Source organism: Vombatus ursinus, unplaced genomic scaffold (assembly GCF_900497805.2).
Source record: "Vombatus ursinus unplaced genomic scaffold, bare-nosed wombat genome assembly UNPS02010822.1, whole genome shotgun sequence".
Classification (NCBI taxonomy): Eukaryota; Metazoa; Chordata; class Mammalia; order Diprotodontia; family Vombatidae; genus Vombatus; species Vombatus ursinus.
Window position 1 is genome coordinate 1,113,890 of NW_020950600.1, and position 12,648 is coordinate 1,126,537.

The following is a 12,648-nucleotide window of genomic DNA, read 5'->3' on the forward strand; positions in this document are numbered from 1 at the left end:
AACATGGCTGGAGTGAGTCAAGAGAAATTAACATGGCTGGAGTGAGTTTAGCAAAATTAACATGGCTGGAGTGAGTCAAGAGAAATTAACATGGCTAGAGTGAGTCAAGAGAAATCGACATAGAGCATCAAGACAAAAGCTGGAAATAGGAAGGTGGGAGCTTCTCTTGGAATCCACCCATCCACTCCCACCTTGTCCCACAGGCATCGTGCAAGCAATATGTTCTTGGAGTCCTACAAAGCAGCATGGATTGTGACGGAGGAGCACAGCTTTGAGGACCGCATGATTGACGACCTCTCTGTGAGCAGGCACCCAATGGGCAGGGGGACCTTGTGGCAGGGCTAAGGGAGGGCGTAGATAAGGAAGATAGGAGGGAAGGACATCAGTGGGGTGAGGATGACCACTTGGCATCCCTTCCCAATGTGCCCCATCCTGCTCTCACCTTAAAGAAAGCTGGGGAGGAAGAAGAAGAGGAAGAAGAACAGGAGGAAAAGAAACCAGACCCTCTGCACCAACTGGTATTACACTTTAGCCGGACAGCCCTGACGGAGAAGAGGTGAGGGCCCTGAGGAGGAGTCATCCCCTCTCGCCCCTCTCCCAAGGCCCAGGAAGAACCAAAGGAAACCCTAGGGAAAGTCCACAAATCCTCAGGAGATACCTGGAGAAGCTCAGCCCTCAGATTCCTCAGAGAGATTTATCTCATATCCCAGGGGACATCTCTAATACTGGAAGGACATCCCTTCTCCCATACCCTAGGCTATCTCAAATACCACCCCAAGCACCAATTTCCCCTTTCCCCTTATTCCTCCCCATGCTCCAGCTAATCTCTTCCAAAACCCCTCCCCAGGTTCATTGGACATTGTTCCCCTTTATTTTATGTTCCAAAGTTGCCCACTTGCCTATTCTCCATACATTATACTCCACCTCCCATCTCCAGGCCTTTGCTCAGGCTGTACCCATGCCTGGAATGTACTCTCTTTTCATGTTCACCTATTAGAATCCTATTATCTTCCTTCAACGCTACACTCAGATGTTAATTCCTACTCCCTACATGAGGCCCTTTCTAATACTTCCCAATTGCCCTTCCTTCCCCTCAAATTACTTGGTATTTTCTTGTATAGATTTTTCCTTCCCTGTGTTCATGCTACCCACTCATCCTGGGTACATTGCCTACAAATACCTCCTGTATGTCTTGTCCCATACATTGGAAAGACCTTTCCTATCCCCTGGAGACACCCCCCCCCAATAGCCTAGGGAGATCTATTCCATTACCTTAGGGAGATCCTTCATTCCTTTGAAACATCTTCCCCTATGCCCTAGGGACACACCCTAACTATTTGTCCCCCAATCCTTTTCCAGCAAACTAGATGAGGACTATCTGTATATGGCGTATGCCGACATCATGGCCAAGGTAAGTACCCCTCCGCAACTCATCCCCTCCAGGCTAGCACAGGTGGGCTCCCCTCCTACTGTGGGCTCCCCTCCTACTGTAGCCACCCTCCGCTGTTGCCTTGGGAAGAGGAGGGGGACCTTTGCCCTTGCCAGGGCCTGAGGATGCCAAGTTTCCCCCCTCTCATTTACTGACTCTTGCCCTGCCCAGAGCTGCCACTTGGAGGAGGGAGAAGAGCATTCAGAACCTACTGAGGAAGAGGTTGAAGCCTCATTTGAGGTATGGAGGAGGAGGGATGGAGAAGACTGTCCAGGGAGGACTCCTCAGGGGACAGGACGCTGACACTCTCCATCCATCCTCCCCTCCCTCTTCCTCTAGGAGAAGGAGATGGAAAAGCAGAAACTCCTCTACCAGCAGTCCAGGCTCCACAACCGAGGGGCAGCTGAGATGGTGCTACAGATGATTAGCGCCTGCAAAGGTCTGCACAGCCCTGCCCTCCCATGCCCACACTCCCTCCTCTCACTCTGATCTCCCCTCCACACTCACTGCCCTATACCTGGCACCCTGAGCTCACCCACACTCATCTGTACCCTCATCAATCAATTAACCAAGTAATCAACAAGCATGTTCTAAGCACCCAGGTCCTCTGGTAGCCGCTGGAGATCCCAAGACAAGTGGGGAGAGTAGAGGGAGCACCGGGCCTGAAGTCAGGAAGACCTAAGCTCAAATCCAGACTCAGACACTGAGCAGCTGTGTGACCCTAAGCGAGTCATTTAACCTCATTCTGCCTCATTTTCCTCAACTGTAAAGTGGGGATAATAATAGTACCTACCTCAAAGGGTTGTTTTGAAAATTAAATGAAATGATATCTGTAAAACGTTTAGCACAGTGCTTGGCACATTGTAGGTGCTTTTAAAATGCTTATTTCCTTCTCTTCTTCCTCGCACGTTCACTCTGGCACCTCTCGGACTTATGTCTGCCAGTGTCTTGGGCGCTGTTCTTGCCTGCCCCATGGAGAGGCATGGGTGGAGGGCAGACCAGGCCTAGGCACTGAGTGGGTGCTGTCCTCTGGTAGGGGAGCCAGGAGTCATGGTGTCATCCACCCTGAAGCTGGGCATCTCCATCCTCAACGGGGGCAACATGGAGGTGCAGCAGGTACAGGGAACCTGGGGATGGGCACATGGCGGGTCGCCCTTCTTGGGGGTCCTCAGGTGAGGGCTGGACGCCTGCCCGTCAGGGATCTCACAGAGGGGGTGGGTTGGACCAGATGCTCTCAGGAATGCCTTCCATTCTGTGACTCCTCTGTGGGTCTGGGACAGGCAGATCCTGCCTGCCAGCTTGAGGCCCTCCCTCCTGCTTTTCTGTCTCCTGCAGAAGATGCTGGACTATCTGAAGGACAAGAAGGAGGTTGGCTTCTTCCAGAGCATCCAGGCTCTGATGCAGACATGCAGGTCTGTCCTGTGGGCAGTGGAGGGTGGGAGGGGCTGGACTAACAGAGAGATGGAGAGAGAGAGAGACAGAGAGTGAGAGAGCTAGACACACAGAGAGAGAGACAGACAGATCTGCAAGGAGCTAGGGCTCCTAGGGGCTACGCCAGGGCCTCACGTGTCTCCCTGCCCCGATCCCCTTCTCTATACCTCCTTTCCACTTAGTGTTCTTGATCTGAATGCCTTTGAGAGGCAGAACAAGGCAGAGGGGCTTGGAATGGTGACCGAGGAAGGGACTGGTGAGCCCCCTTCCCATCCCTATCCTTGGGGCCCCCTCTCCCTTGGGACTCCCCTTCCTATCCTCCCTTCCCCTAATCCTGGAGCTTCCTTTCCCCTAAGTAACCTCCCTTCCCCTTAAAACCTGTATCCCCATCCTGGGCCCCTCTAACTACAGGATCCCCCACCTCATCCCAGGGAACTCCCTTCCTAGGGCTTCATCTCCCCATGGGCCCTCATTCCTTTGGGCACCCCTTCTCCTGAGGCTCTGTTTCCCTCCTTCAAGGGTCCCCCCTCCCCCACCCTGGGACTCTCCCTCCTCCCTTTCCCCCATCTGGGTTGCTGTTTCCCCACTCCCATGAATGCCCCTAATCCAAGTTAATCAAGTCTCCTCTTTGCTGTGTTGTGATGTGTGGTACTCACCTCTTTCCCTGACCCCTGACCTGACCTCCTTATGGCCTCTTCATCCGCACCAATCTCTCCTCCTGTTCCTGTCTCTGTCCTCGTCCCCATTGCCTCTCCCCTCCCGCTCTCCTCTCCTTGTTTCTGTTCCACACCTCCCATCTCCTGCTCTCCTCTGCACAACTTTCTCCCTCAATTCTCATGGGTCTCTCCATGTGTTTCTATATCTGTCTCCATCTCTTGATCTCTGTGACTGTCTCTCTTTGTCTTCCTATATTTCTCCCCTTCCCTTCGACTCTGCCCCTCTCCTTTCCTGTCACTCCTTGTCTCTCTCTCTGTGTCTGTCTCCACGTCCGTCTCTTTCTGTCTCTTTTCTCTCCACATGTCCGCCTTTCCCTCTCTCCCCATTCTTCCCTCCTCCCATCCTGTCCGGCTGCCTCAGTCATCAATCGCCAGAACGGTAATTCCCCTGCCCACAGTCCCGTGTGCCACCCTGCTCTGCTAACCCTCCTTCCTCCTCCTGCCTACCCCGGGCCGGGACCAGGGACAGGATCAGAGACCAGGGACCAGAGGACAGACATCGGGAACTGAGAAGGGATGGGGCAGGAGGCAGGACCCAGGGCAAGATTGGGGGCTGAGGGGTCTTTGTTTACTGTAGGGTCTCTGGATCAACTGGCCCAGGACAGGCAGAGATGCCCTCCCCTAGACCCCAACTGCTCCAAGCTCCGGGCCCCTCTCTGATTGGTGCCCTTTCAATCCAGGTGCTCAGTTCTCCCAACTGGATTGGCTACTATTGGCCTGTCCCTTCTGATCAGGCTGGGTGGACCCCTTTGCGCCTGCTCTTAGCATTCCACCCACAGTCTGGCTTGCCCATCCTGAGGCCTGAATGGTTGGCAGATGTGTTCTGATTAGCCCATGGTTGACACCTGACCCCCCCCACCCCGCTCAACCTGATTGGCTATATTCTAGGCCCCCCTCCCCATATGTATTCACCCACACCCATCCCAGCTGCGCAGCGTTGTTCCTCTATCCCCCCCTCCAACATCATAGAAGCCCTGGAGAACTAGGCCCCTGGGTCCCCTCCACTGACCACCTTGGCCCTGTGACATCACAGGCACTGATATCATCATTCCTGATATCCTGGACCCTGAGGTCATTATGTCTATGTGAGGTCACAACCCTTGAAATCATCCATCTTATGATGTCATAAACCCTGAGGTTGTTATGGCCACGTGAGGTTACAACCCTCGAAATCACTCATCCTGTGATGTCATAGACTTTGAGGTCATCATGGCTATATGAGGTCACAACCCTTGAAATCATCCGTCTTATGATGTCATAAACCCTGAGGTTGTTATGGCCACGTGAGGTCACAACCCTTGAAATCACTCATCCTGTGATGTCATAGACCCCGAGGTCATTATGGCTATGTGAGGTCACAACCCTCAAAATCACTCATCCTGTGATGTCATAGACCCTGAGGTCACAGCCCTATGAGGTCATAGACTCTGACATCACTGGCTCCACAGGGTCACAGGTCTGTGATGTCCCACAGAAGTCACAGCGGGACTACCCAGGCATGAGTGGCGGTCAGCCCCTCCTCCGTTCCTACCCCACTGCCCATTCTCCTGATCCTGTGTGCTGTGTGCATGGGCCTTCTGCATGCCTGTTCCCCGGGGGACCTTGCCCCACAGCAGGCTGACTCAACAGGGCCCCCCTCTCTCTGTCCCAGGAGAAAAAGTGATGGCTGATGATGAGTTCACCCAGGATCTCTTCCGCTTTCTCCAGCTGCTGTGTGAAGGCCATAACAATGGTTCGTATGTGAGAGGAAGAGGAGGAAGGGGAGAGAAAAGAGGAGAAGGAGGAAAAGGAAATAAGGAAGAGGGAGAGGGAGAGATAGAGGAGGGAAGGGGAGAGATGGAGGAGAGAAAGACAGAAGAGAGAGGGGAGAGATAGAAGGGAGACGGAGGAGTCTCCAGGTCTGGGGCTGGACAGCAAAGTCCAGCCTGCTGGGTGCAGGGAAAGAAGGCCCTGGGCTTGGGAATCAGAAAAACTGGATTCAAGTCTCGGCCCGCTACCTGCTGGAGTCACTGAGCTGGCAGGGCCCGGTGTGACCATGGACAAGCTGTTTTACAAACTCTTACTCAGGCTTCTCTTGTCTACAAGGAGGGCCTTCCAGCTCTTGATATTCTGAGAGCCCCAGCTCCAGGACTTACTAGTTATGTGACCATCAGCAAGTCACTTCCCATTTCTGAATCTCAGTTTCCCCATCTGTAAAATAAGAGCAATAACACCTACCTCATAAGCCTGTGGTGACAATCAAATAAGATGGCGCTGAGTTTGATTCAACAAGCCCTAATTAAGCCCCTCCTGTGTGCCGGGCACACAGGAGGTACAAAGGTTAATCAGTCAACGAGTGCTTACTCCTACTACTGGCTAACATGCATAAAGCGCTTACTATGTGCCAGGCACTGTGCTAAGTGCTAGGAAAGGCAAAAACTAAACAGTCCCTGCACTCAAACTCTGGGAAACAGCAGTGTACAGGAGTAGGTAAATACAGAGAACATACAAAGGAGCTGGGAAAGCCCTAGCAAGGGCGGTGGAGAGCTGGGTGGAGGATGGATTGGAGAGGGGACAGGCTGGAGACCCATTAGGAAGCCATTGTCCTAGTCAGGAGGATTTGGGGAAGGCCTGAACTAAGGGGGTGCCTCTGTTGGGGGAGAGATGGAAGTAGATTAATTAGGCGTGGTGACGAACTGGACTGGGGGGAGGTGTTTTTAAAACCTTAAAAGCCAACAGAAATGTGAGGCGATGATCTGTCCCTCCCAGACTTTCAGAACTACCTCCGGACGCAAACAGGGAACACGACCACCATCAACATCATTATCTGTACCGTGGATTACCTGCTGAGGCTGCAGGTGAGCATCCCAGGCTAGGGGCGAGGGCAGCTGGAGGGCTGGGCCCCCACGCTCTCTCCACTCACCAGCTGCTGCCCTCAGGAGTCCATCAGTGATTTCTACTGGTACTACTCGGGGAAGGACGTGATTGAAGAGCAGGGGAAGAGAAACTTCTCCAAAGCCATGGCTGTGGCCAAGCAGGTCTTCAACAGCCTCACGGAGTACATCCAGGTACCCCGCCTCATCCCATTCCTATCCATGACCCTGCCCTCAGCACTTCCTGGCCTTGTAGACTCTAGCTGCAAGCTACCTCCTCCAGGAAGCCCTGGAGAACGTAGGATTGGGAGCTGAAAGGGACCACGGGCATCACTGAATCTAGCCACCTCATTTTACAGAGGGGGAAACTGAGGCACAGGATGAAAACAGGTTTGTCCATGGTTGCACAGAATTCAGACTTCTCTAAAAATGTTCTTTCCACTAGACCCCCAACTACTACACTTCATAGGAGTTTATCTAATCACATATGCATTTGTTAAGCAGGGAGAAAGAAAGAATTTTTTAAATTAATTTATTTTGAATTATCAACAATCACTTCCATAAGCTTTTGAGTTTTAAATTTTTCTCCCCCTCCCTCCCCACCTCCCTCCCCAAGACGGCGCACAATCTAAGAAGGAAATAAGTATTCAACACCTACTATGTGCCACCTAGCTAAAAGCGACCCCAGAAACCACCTGACTTAAGCCTCTCATTTGATGAACGGTGGGGAGGGAGGCAGGGTTCCCCTAGGTAGGCAGGCCTCCTCCAAAAGCAACATTCTTTCTCTGCCACACAGTGGGACAGCATCCCTCCACTGAGACTTTCCAAAAGTCTCTGTTTAGGGCCAGGTCTCCTCTGCCTCAGAGCCAGCCCAGCTCAGTCACCTTAAGGGCAGGGACAACCCCAGCACAGGGCCTAGCTTCATAAATGTTTGTGGAATACAAGTAGATTTGTTTGTTGAAAGACAAAAAAAAAAATTATTATCCCTGTCCTCAAGGAGCTCCCAGTCTAAGAGAGCCAGGACCTAAGGAATAAGACAGGGAGTCCAGTGAGGCAGCTACACTCCCAAAGAGGGATACTGAGGGTCTGTAGCAACGAGAGCAGCATCACCCACATGGAATCGACAGGATTTGGGAGGAAGGAGAGGGAAAGGAAGGGGAGGAACGGAAAATAGCTCAGAGGCGTTAGGCCCATGGCAGGGTGAAGGTCCCGTTTGTCTCCCCTGACCCAGCCTGGACAATAGACAATAGACATACCTAGGAAATATTTGCTAAATCATGGTGAATTCCACGGTGTGGCAAAAAGAGATTTGAAGTCAAAGGATCCTGGTTGAATCCAGTGCTTTGATGACCTTGATCTCCTCCTGGGTCTCACTTTCTTCATCAGTCAAATGAGAGGGTTGGACCTGTGTGGTTCTACGTCTTAGGAGCCTCAGTTTGTTATTGAAGGAGGGTGGGGATGGGGATGAGGGCTGGGAGGGGACAGCCAAGTGCTGAACCACCTCAACGTCCCCCTCCAGGGCCCATGCACAGGAAACCAGCAGAGCTTGGCCCACAGCCGCCTGTGGGACGCCGTGGTCGGATTCCTCCATGTTTTTGCCCACATGATGATGAAGCTGGCTCAGGTGGGGCTCTCCCTGATCAGTCTCTCTTCCACCTGGCAGGCCCTACTCTCCATCCTCATTGGCTCCCACAGGCCTTCTTCCTAGCTGGTCCATTTCCCATCCAGGGGGTTCCCTCCTCCCTATGGACTGCAGCTTCCCCTAATCAGACCTCTCTCTGAGCCCCCTTCCCCTTCTCTCTGAATATGTTCTCTGATCAGATTCATTCTCAGCTGGCCTCATCTGGCTAGACCTCTCCCCTCTTTGAGACTTGCTTTCTGATTTATCTGTTTCCCCTGGCTGCTCCCCACCTCCCTCTGCTTTGAGTCCCCAGAATATCCCCTCTACTGCCCAGACAATCCTCCCGATTTCCTTTTGCCCTATCATTCTCATCAGGCTGCCTCTGCTCCCGGGGGCTCGTTGGGGTCTGATGACCTCTCGCTTTCTCTGGCCTGCGGTGGGGGGTGTGGTGACGTGCTGGGGCTGGAGGACTTTTCTAGTTCTCTATCCCACCTGTGGTGGATGATGGCCCCTCCAGGGCACTATAGCGGGCATGTGAGACCCCTCCCTCCAGCACATATCCCAAACACACACATAGAATTCCTGTTCAGTCACATGAGGCTGCCTCATCCTAGGACTGGTTTCTGGGTCAGTCAGCATCTCTCAGCCTCTTGATAAGTCTCTATCTCCCTCAGAACCTGGGCCTTCCTTTCTACTACACTCTATCTTTCTCATTGTTTTGGGGTCTTTCTGCATTTCTCTACTTTTCTACATTTCCATCTCTATCTCCCCACGTCTCTGTAAGTATACCTCTGCCCTTTGTCTCTTTCTCTCTCTGTCTCTGTCTCTCTCTCTCTAAGGAGCAGCCCTTGGCTACCTCACAGAGGTCAGGAGGGGTTATGTCATGTACTGGGAATCTGGGGACCAGGTTAGGGGTTTGGGGAGGACCAGGACCCACAGTGTTGATTTAACGGAGACGGAAGCTACGGACCTTGACCGGGCTTGGCCATGTGGGGCGGGGGGCTTCTCCCTAGGACTCCAGCCAGATTGAGCTGCTGAAGGAACTGCTGGATCTGCAGAAGGACATGGTTGTCATGTTGCTGTCACTGCTGGAAGGTGAGCCAGAAGACACCCCCAGTCAGAGATAGCCCCAAGAAGCCTGTCTGAAACCCTGCCCAGGGCTCCTACCAGAGAAGTCCCCTTGGAAATCACCCACCCTACAGAGATCCGTCTCCCAAACCCCAGTCAAAACCAACTCTCCCCCAGAGACATACATTGAAATCCCTCCAAAAGAGCCTTTTCAACCTCCTCTCTCCCAGCATATAGTAGGCACTTAATGTTTGTTCACTTGATTTGAATATGCATTTATTAAGCAGTTGCTATATGTTGGACACTGCGTTTGGTAGGCACTACAGCTGTGAAGGTGGAAACCTAATAGTTCCCGGTCTCAAAGTGTTCTCAAAGAGCTTATGTTCTACCCTGTGTAGACGCTTCCTAGAGACCTCCCCTCGTGGAAATCCACCACCCTCCAAGGTTCCTCAGAGAACTCCCCCTTCCCGTCTATAAAGACCCCTGAGAGTCCTTCCCAAAACCCTGCTTAGAGCCTCATCCCTCAGAGTGGAGAGGCACTCTCCAGCAGATACTCCCAGGGTGATTCTCCTACAAAGACTCCTCCTAGAGACCCCCTAAGGATACTCTCCTTGTGAATCCCTCTCCCCGAGGATTGTCTTCAGAAACTTTCTCTGAGACCCTTCCCAAAGATATCATTCATAGAGAACTCCCCCCAGAAACCTTCCCCTTCCCCACATGGTACTCGCCACCAAAACCACCCCAGATCTCCCAAGACAACCCAGGAGAAATCCCCAGAATAGCAGGAAACCTTCTTATCCTGGCTGGACCTTAAAGAATGTGGGGGACCCCTGCTTGTCCCTTTAGGATGGAGAGGCAGTGGTAGGCAGAGGGGACTTTTGCCTCGATCTCACAGGCAGTAGGTGATGGACAGCAAAGGGACTAGATTTGGAATCGGAGGTCCTAGGTTTGAATCCTCACTTTTTCCCTGATTACCTTATTAATTGAATCACCTAACCACTTTAGGCGTCAATTCTCCCCTTCTGTAAAACCCCTCCAGCCCCAGATGTAGCCACTGTGCTCCCCAGCTGGCCCTGACGCTTCTGCCCCTCCTCCCCCACCCCTGCCAGGGAACGTGGTCAATGGCACAATTGCCAGGCAGATGGTGGACATGCTGGTGGAATCTTCCTCCAACGTGGAGATGATCCTCAAATTCTTTGACATGTTCCTGAAACTCAAGGACATCGTGGGTTCTGAGGCCTTCCAGGACTACGTCACCGATCCCCGGGGGCTAATCTCCAAGAAAGATTTCCAGAAGGTATGGCCCCATGACCACCTTCCCAGGGGCCCCAGGAGATGCTGGGCAGGAGGCTGGGCATCTCAGAAGGTGGCCTTGAATGGGGCCGTGTCTTGGGAGGCTCCACAGAGCAGGGGAAGGAAACCCCATCCCTGCAGGAGCCTGAGGACATGCTGGGGAATGGACAGTGAGTTACTGATGACCCCTAGCCTCTCCAGAAGGGGGACAAGAACAGGGGGCTAGGGAACCTCATGGGCATTTATCTGAGCATATAAGCCGCTGGAAAGCTAGGTTGACTGAATGGATCAAGGAATTATTCTGGGGGACAGTAGGGTGCCAAGGAGAAGGCTAAAAACAGAAGCTCCCCTTGGATGGAGACCAAAAATTTGGGTGGGAGGGCCCCTGGTGGGAGAACTGAGCCTACAGGAAGTTTGGAATTGGGAGGAGGTTACCTGCAAACCCCTTAGGAAAGAAAGCTCTGGATAGTGGAAGTGGGAGGTGAAGCCAGATACAGAAAAGGGAATCCTTGGATGGGACAGAATGTCAGTAGGGAGTCTCTTGGTGAGGTATCTCTGAGCTAACAGTTTGCAGGAGGAGATTTTTGGACGGCTCAAGTTCTGGTGAGGACAGTTGGGATATTATAGAGGAGTCCACGGACCAGGAAGGGAGTCAGGAATTCAGGAAAGGGAAATCTCTGGAGCACTACTGGACAAGGAAAGTTACTGAACGGGGCAAGTCCTGGGGGTGGCCCAAAGGTGCTGGAAGGACAAAGACAGAAGAAGCGTCCCTAGATGGGGCCCAGAAACTTGAGGAGACAGATGTCTGAGGGAGTCCCTTTATGCAGGCTGTCTAGGGAAGGGAGTTTCTGAAAAATGGGCATCTTAGGGGGCAGTGGGATGCCAGTATGGAGGATGGAAGAGGAGGCAGCCCTTCACTGAGGCCTGGGCTTCAGGGACAGGGATGCCTCCAGGGGCATGGGACTGCCACAGGGAGGGGGAATCATCCCTGGAAGGGTCTCTAGGAGAGCAGCCTTGGGGAGAGAGTTTGGACGACCCTGCAGGACACTGAGGCATTGGGGAGCAGGCTAGAGACCCGGTACAAAGCTACCAGAAGGAGCTAGCTAGTTTAATGGATAGAACTCCAGACTTGGAGCTGGGAAGACCTGAGTTCAAATGCTACCTCTGGCACTAACTAGCTGTGCAATCCTGTCACTTCACCTCTGCCTCAGTTTCCTCAACGTAAAATGGAAATAATGAGAGCACCTGTTTTGAGGTCAAATGAGATAATATTTGTCAAGTGCTTTGCAATCTTTAAAGTGTGATGGAAATGTTTTTTTTGTTTGTTTTGTTTTGGAGGTTTGTTTTTTTTTTTACCCCAAAAGTGGCTCTGGAATTGGAGGAGGGTTATTTCCCAGAGTGACTAGGGAAGGGAATTTCTGCATGGGTGAGTTTCCTGAGGAATAGTGGGGTAGATGAGATGGGAGAGTCAGTGAGGAAGCCAGAGGCAGGTTGTGACAGTCCCTCCTTGGAGATGAGATGGAGAAGAGGAAGAATCACTGAATGACCCGTGCCTGGGGACCCCTCCCTCCGCAGGCCATGGACAGCCAGAAGCAGTTCACTGGACCTGAGATCCAGTTCCTGCTGTCCTGCTCAGAGGCAGATGAGAACGAGATGATTAACGTGGAGGAGTTTGCCAGCCGCTTCCAGGAGCCGGCCCGAGAGATCGGCTTCAACGTGGCTGTGCTGCTGACCAACCTGTCGGAGCACGTGCCCCACGACCCTCGACTGCGGAACTTCCTGGAGCTGGCCGAGAGCATCCTGGAGTACTTCCGGCCCTACCTGGGCCGCATCGAGATCATGGGCGCCTCTCGGAGAATCGAGCGCATCTATTTTGAAATCTCGGAGACCAATAAGGCACAGTGGGAGATGCCCCAGGTGAAGCTCTGCCCCCGTCATGTGTCCCCTAGGGGCTCTCCCACAGGCCAGTCACCCCTCTCCGCTCAAGTGCTCTTTCAGAGAAAGGCCTTGCCCCCCAGAGCCCTCACAGACCCCTTCCCTACCCCCCAGCCCCTCTTGCACAGTCCTCCCTGGCTCAGGCCCTTTTTGCTCCTTGGCCCTGCCTGTCTGTGCCCTCCTAATAACCTGCCTCAAAACTCTCCCACCTCCAGCACATCCCCTTGGCACTGCCAAAATGATATTATGTTCCTAGAACTTAGGTATGAGCATATCACACCCCGGCTCCAGAAACTCCATCGG

General features: G+C 52.8%; 1 protein-coding gene across 1 annotated transcript in view; it reads left to right on the forward strand.

Moving 5' to 3' along the window:
• The window catches only part of RYR1 (ryanodine receptor 1), a 94,234-nt gene that overhangs the window by 73,500 nt on the left and 8,086 nt on the right, over nucleotides 1-12,648 (forward strand). Inside the window, exons 72-87 of the mRNA XM_027855298.1 lie at nucleotides 204-300; nucleotides 450-556; nucleotides 1,360-1,411; nucleotides 1,601-1,669; nucleotides 1,769-1,868; nucleotides 2,466-2,545; nucleotides 2,765-2,841; nucleotides 3,043-3,116; nucleotides 3,938-3,955; nucleotides 5,228-5,308; nucleotides 6,325-6,413; nucleotides 6,495-6,623; nucleotides 7,948-8,052; nucleotides 9,063-9,144; nucleotides 10,227-10,414; nucleotides 11,986-12,327. Coding sequence (XP_027711099.1) covers nucleotides 204-300; nucleotides 450-556; nucleotides 1,360-1,411; nucleotides 1,601-1,669; nucleotides 1,769-1,868; nucleotides 2,466-2,545; nucleotides 2,765-2,841; nucleotides 3,043-3,116; nucleotides 3,938-3,955; nucleotides 5,228-5,308; nucleotides 6,325-6,413; nucleotides 6,495-6,623; nucleotides 7,948-8,052; nucleotides 9,063-9,144; nucleotides 10,227-10,414; nucleotides 11,986-12,327 — 1,690 coding nt within the window. The remainder of the gene's footprint in view (nucleotides 1-203; nucleotides 301-449; nucleotides 557-1,359; nucleotides 1,412-1,600; nucleotides 1,670-1,768; nucleotides 1,869-2,465; nucleotides 2,546-2,764; nucleotides 2,842-3,042; nucleotides 3,117-3,937; nucleotides 3,956-5,227; nucleotides 5,309-6,324; nucleotides 6,414-6,494; nucleotides 6,624-7,947; nucleotides 8,053-9,062; nucleotides 9,145-10,226; nucleotides 10,415-11,985; nucleotides 12,328-12,648) is intronic.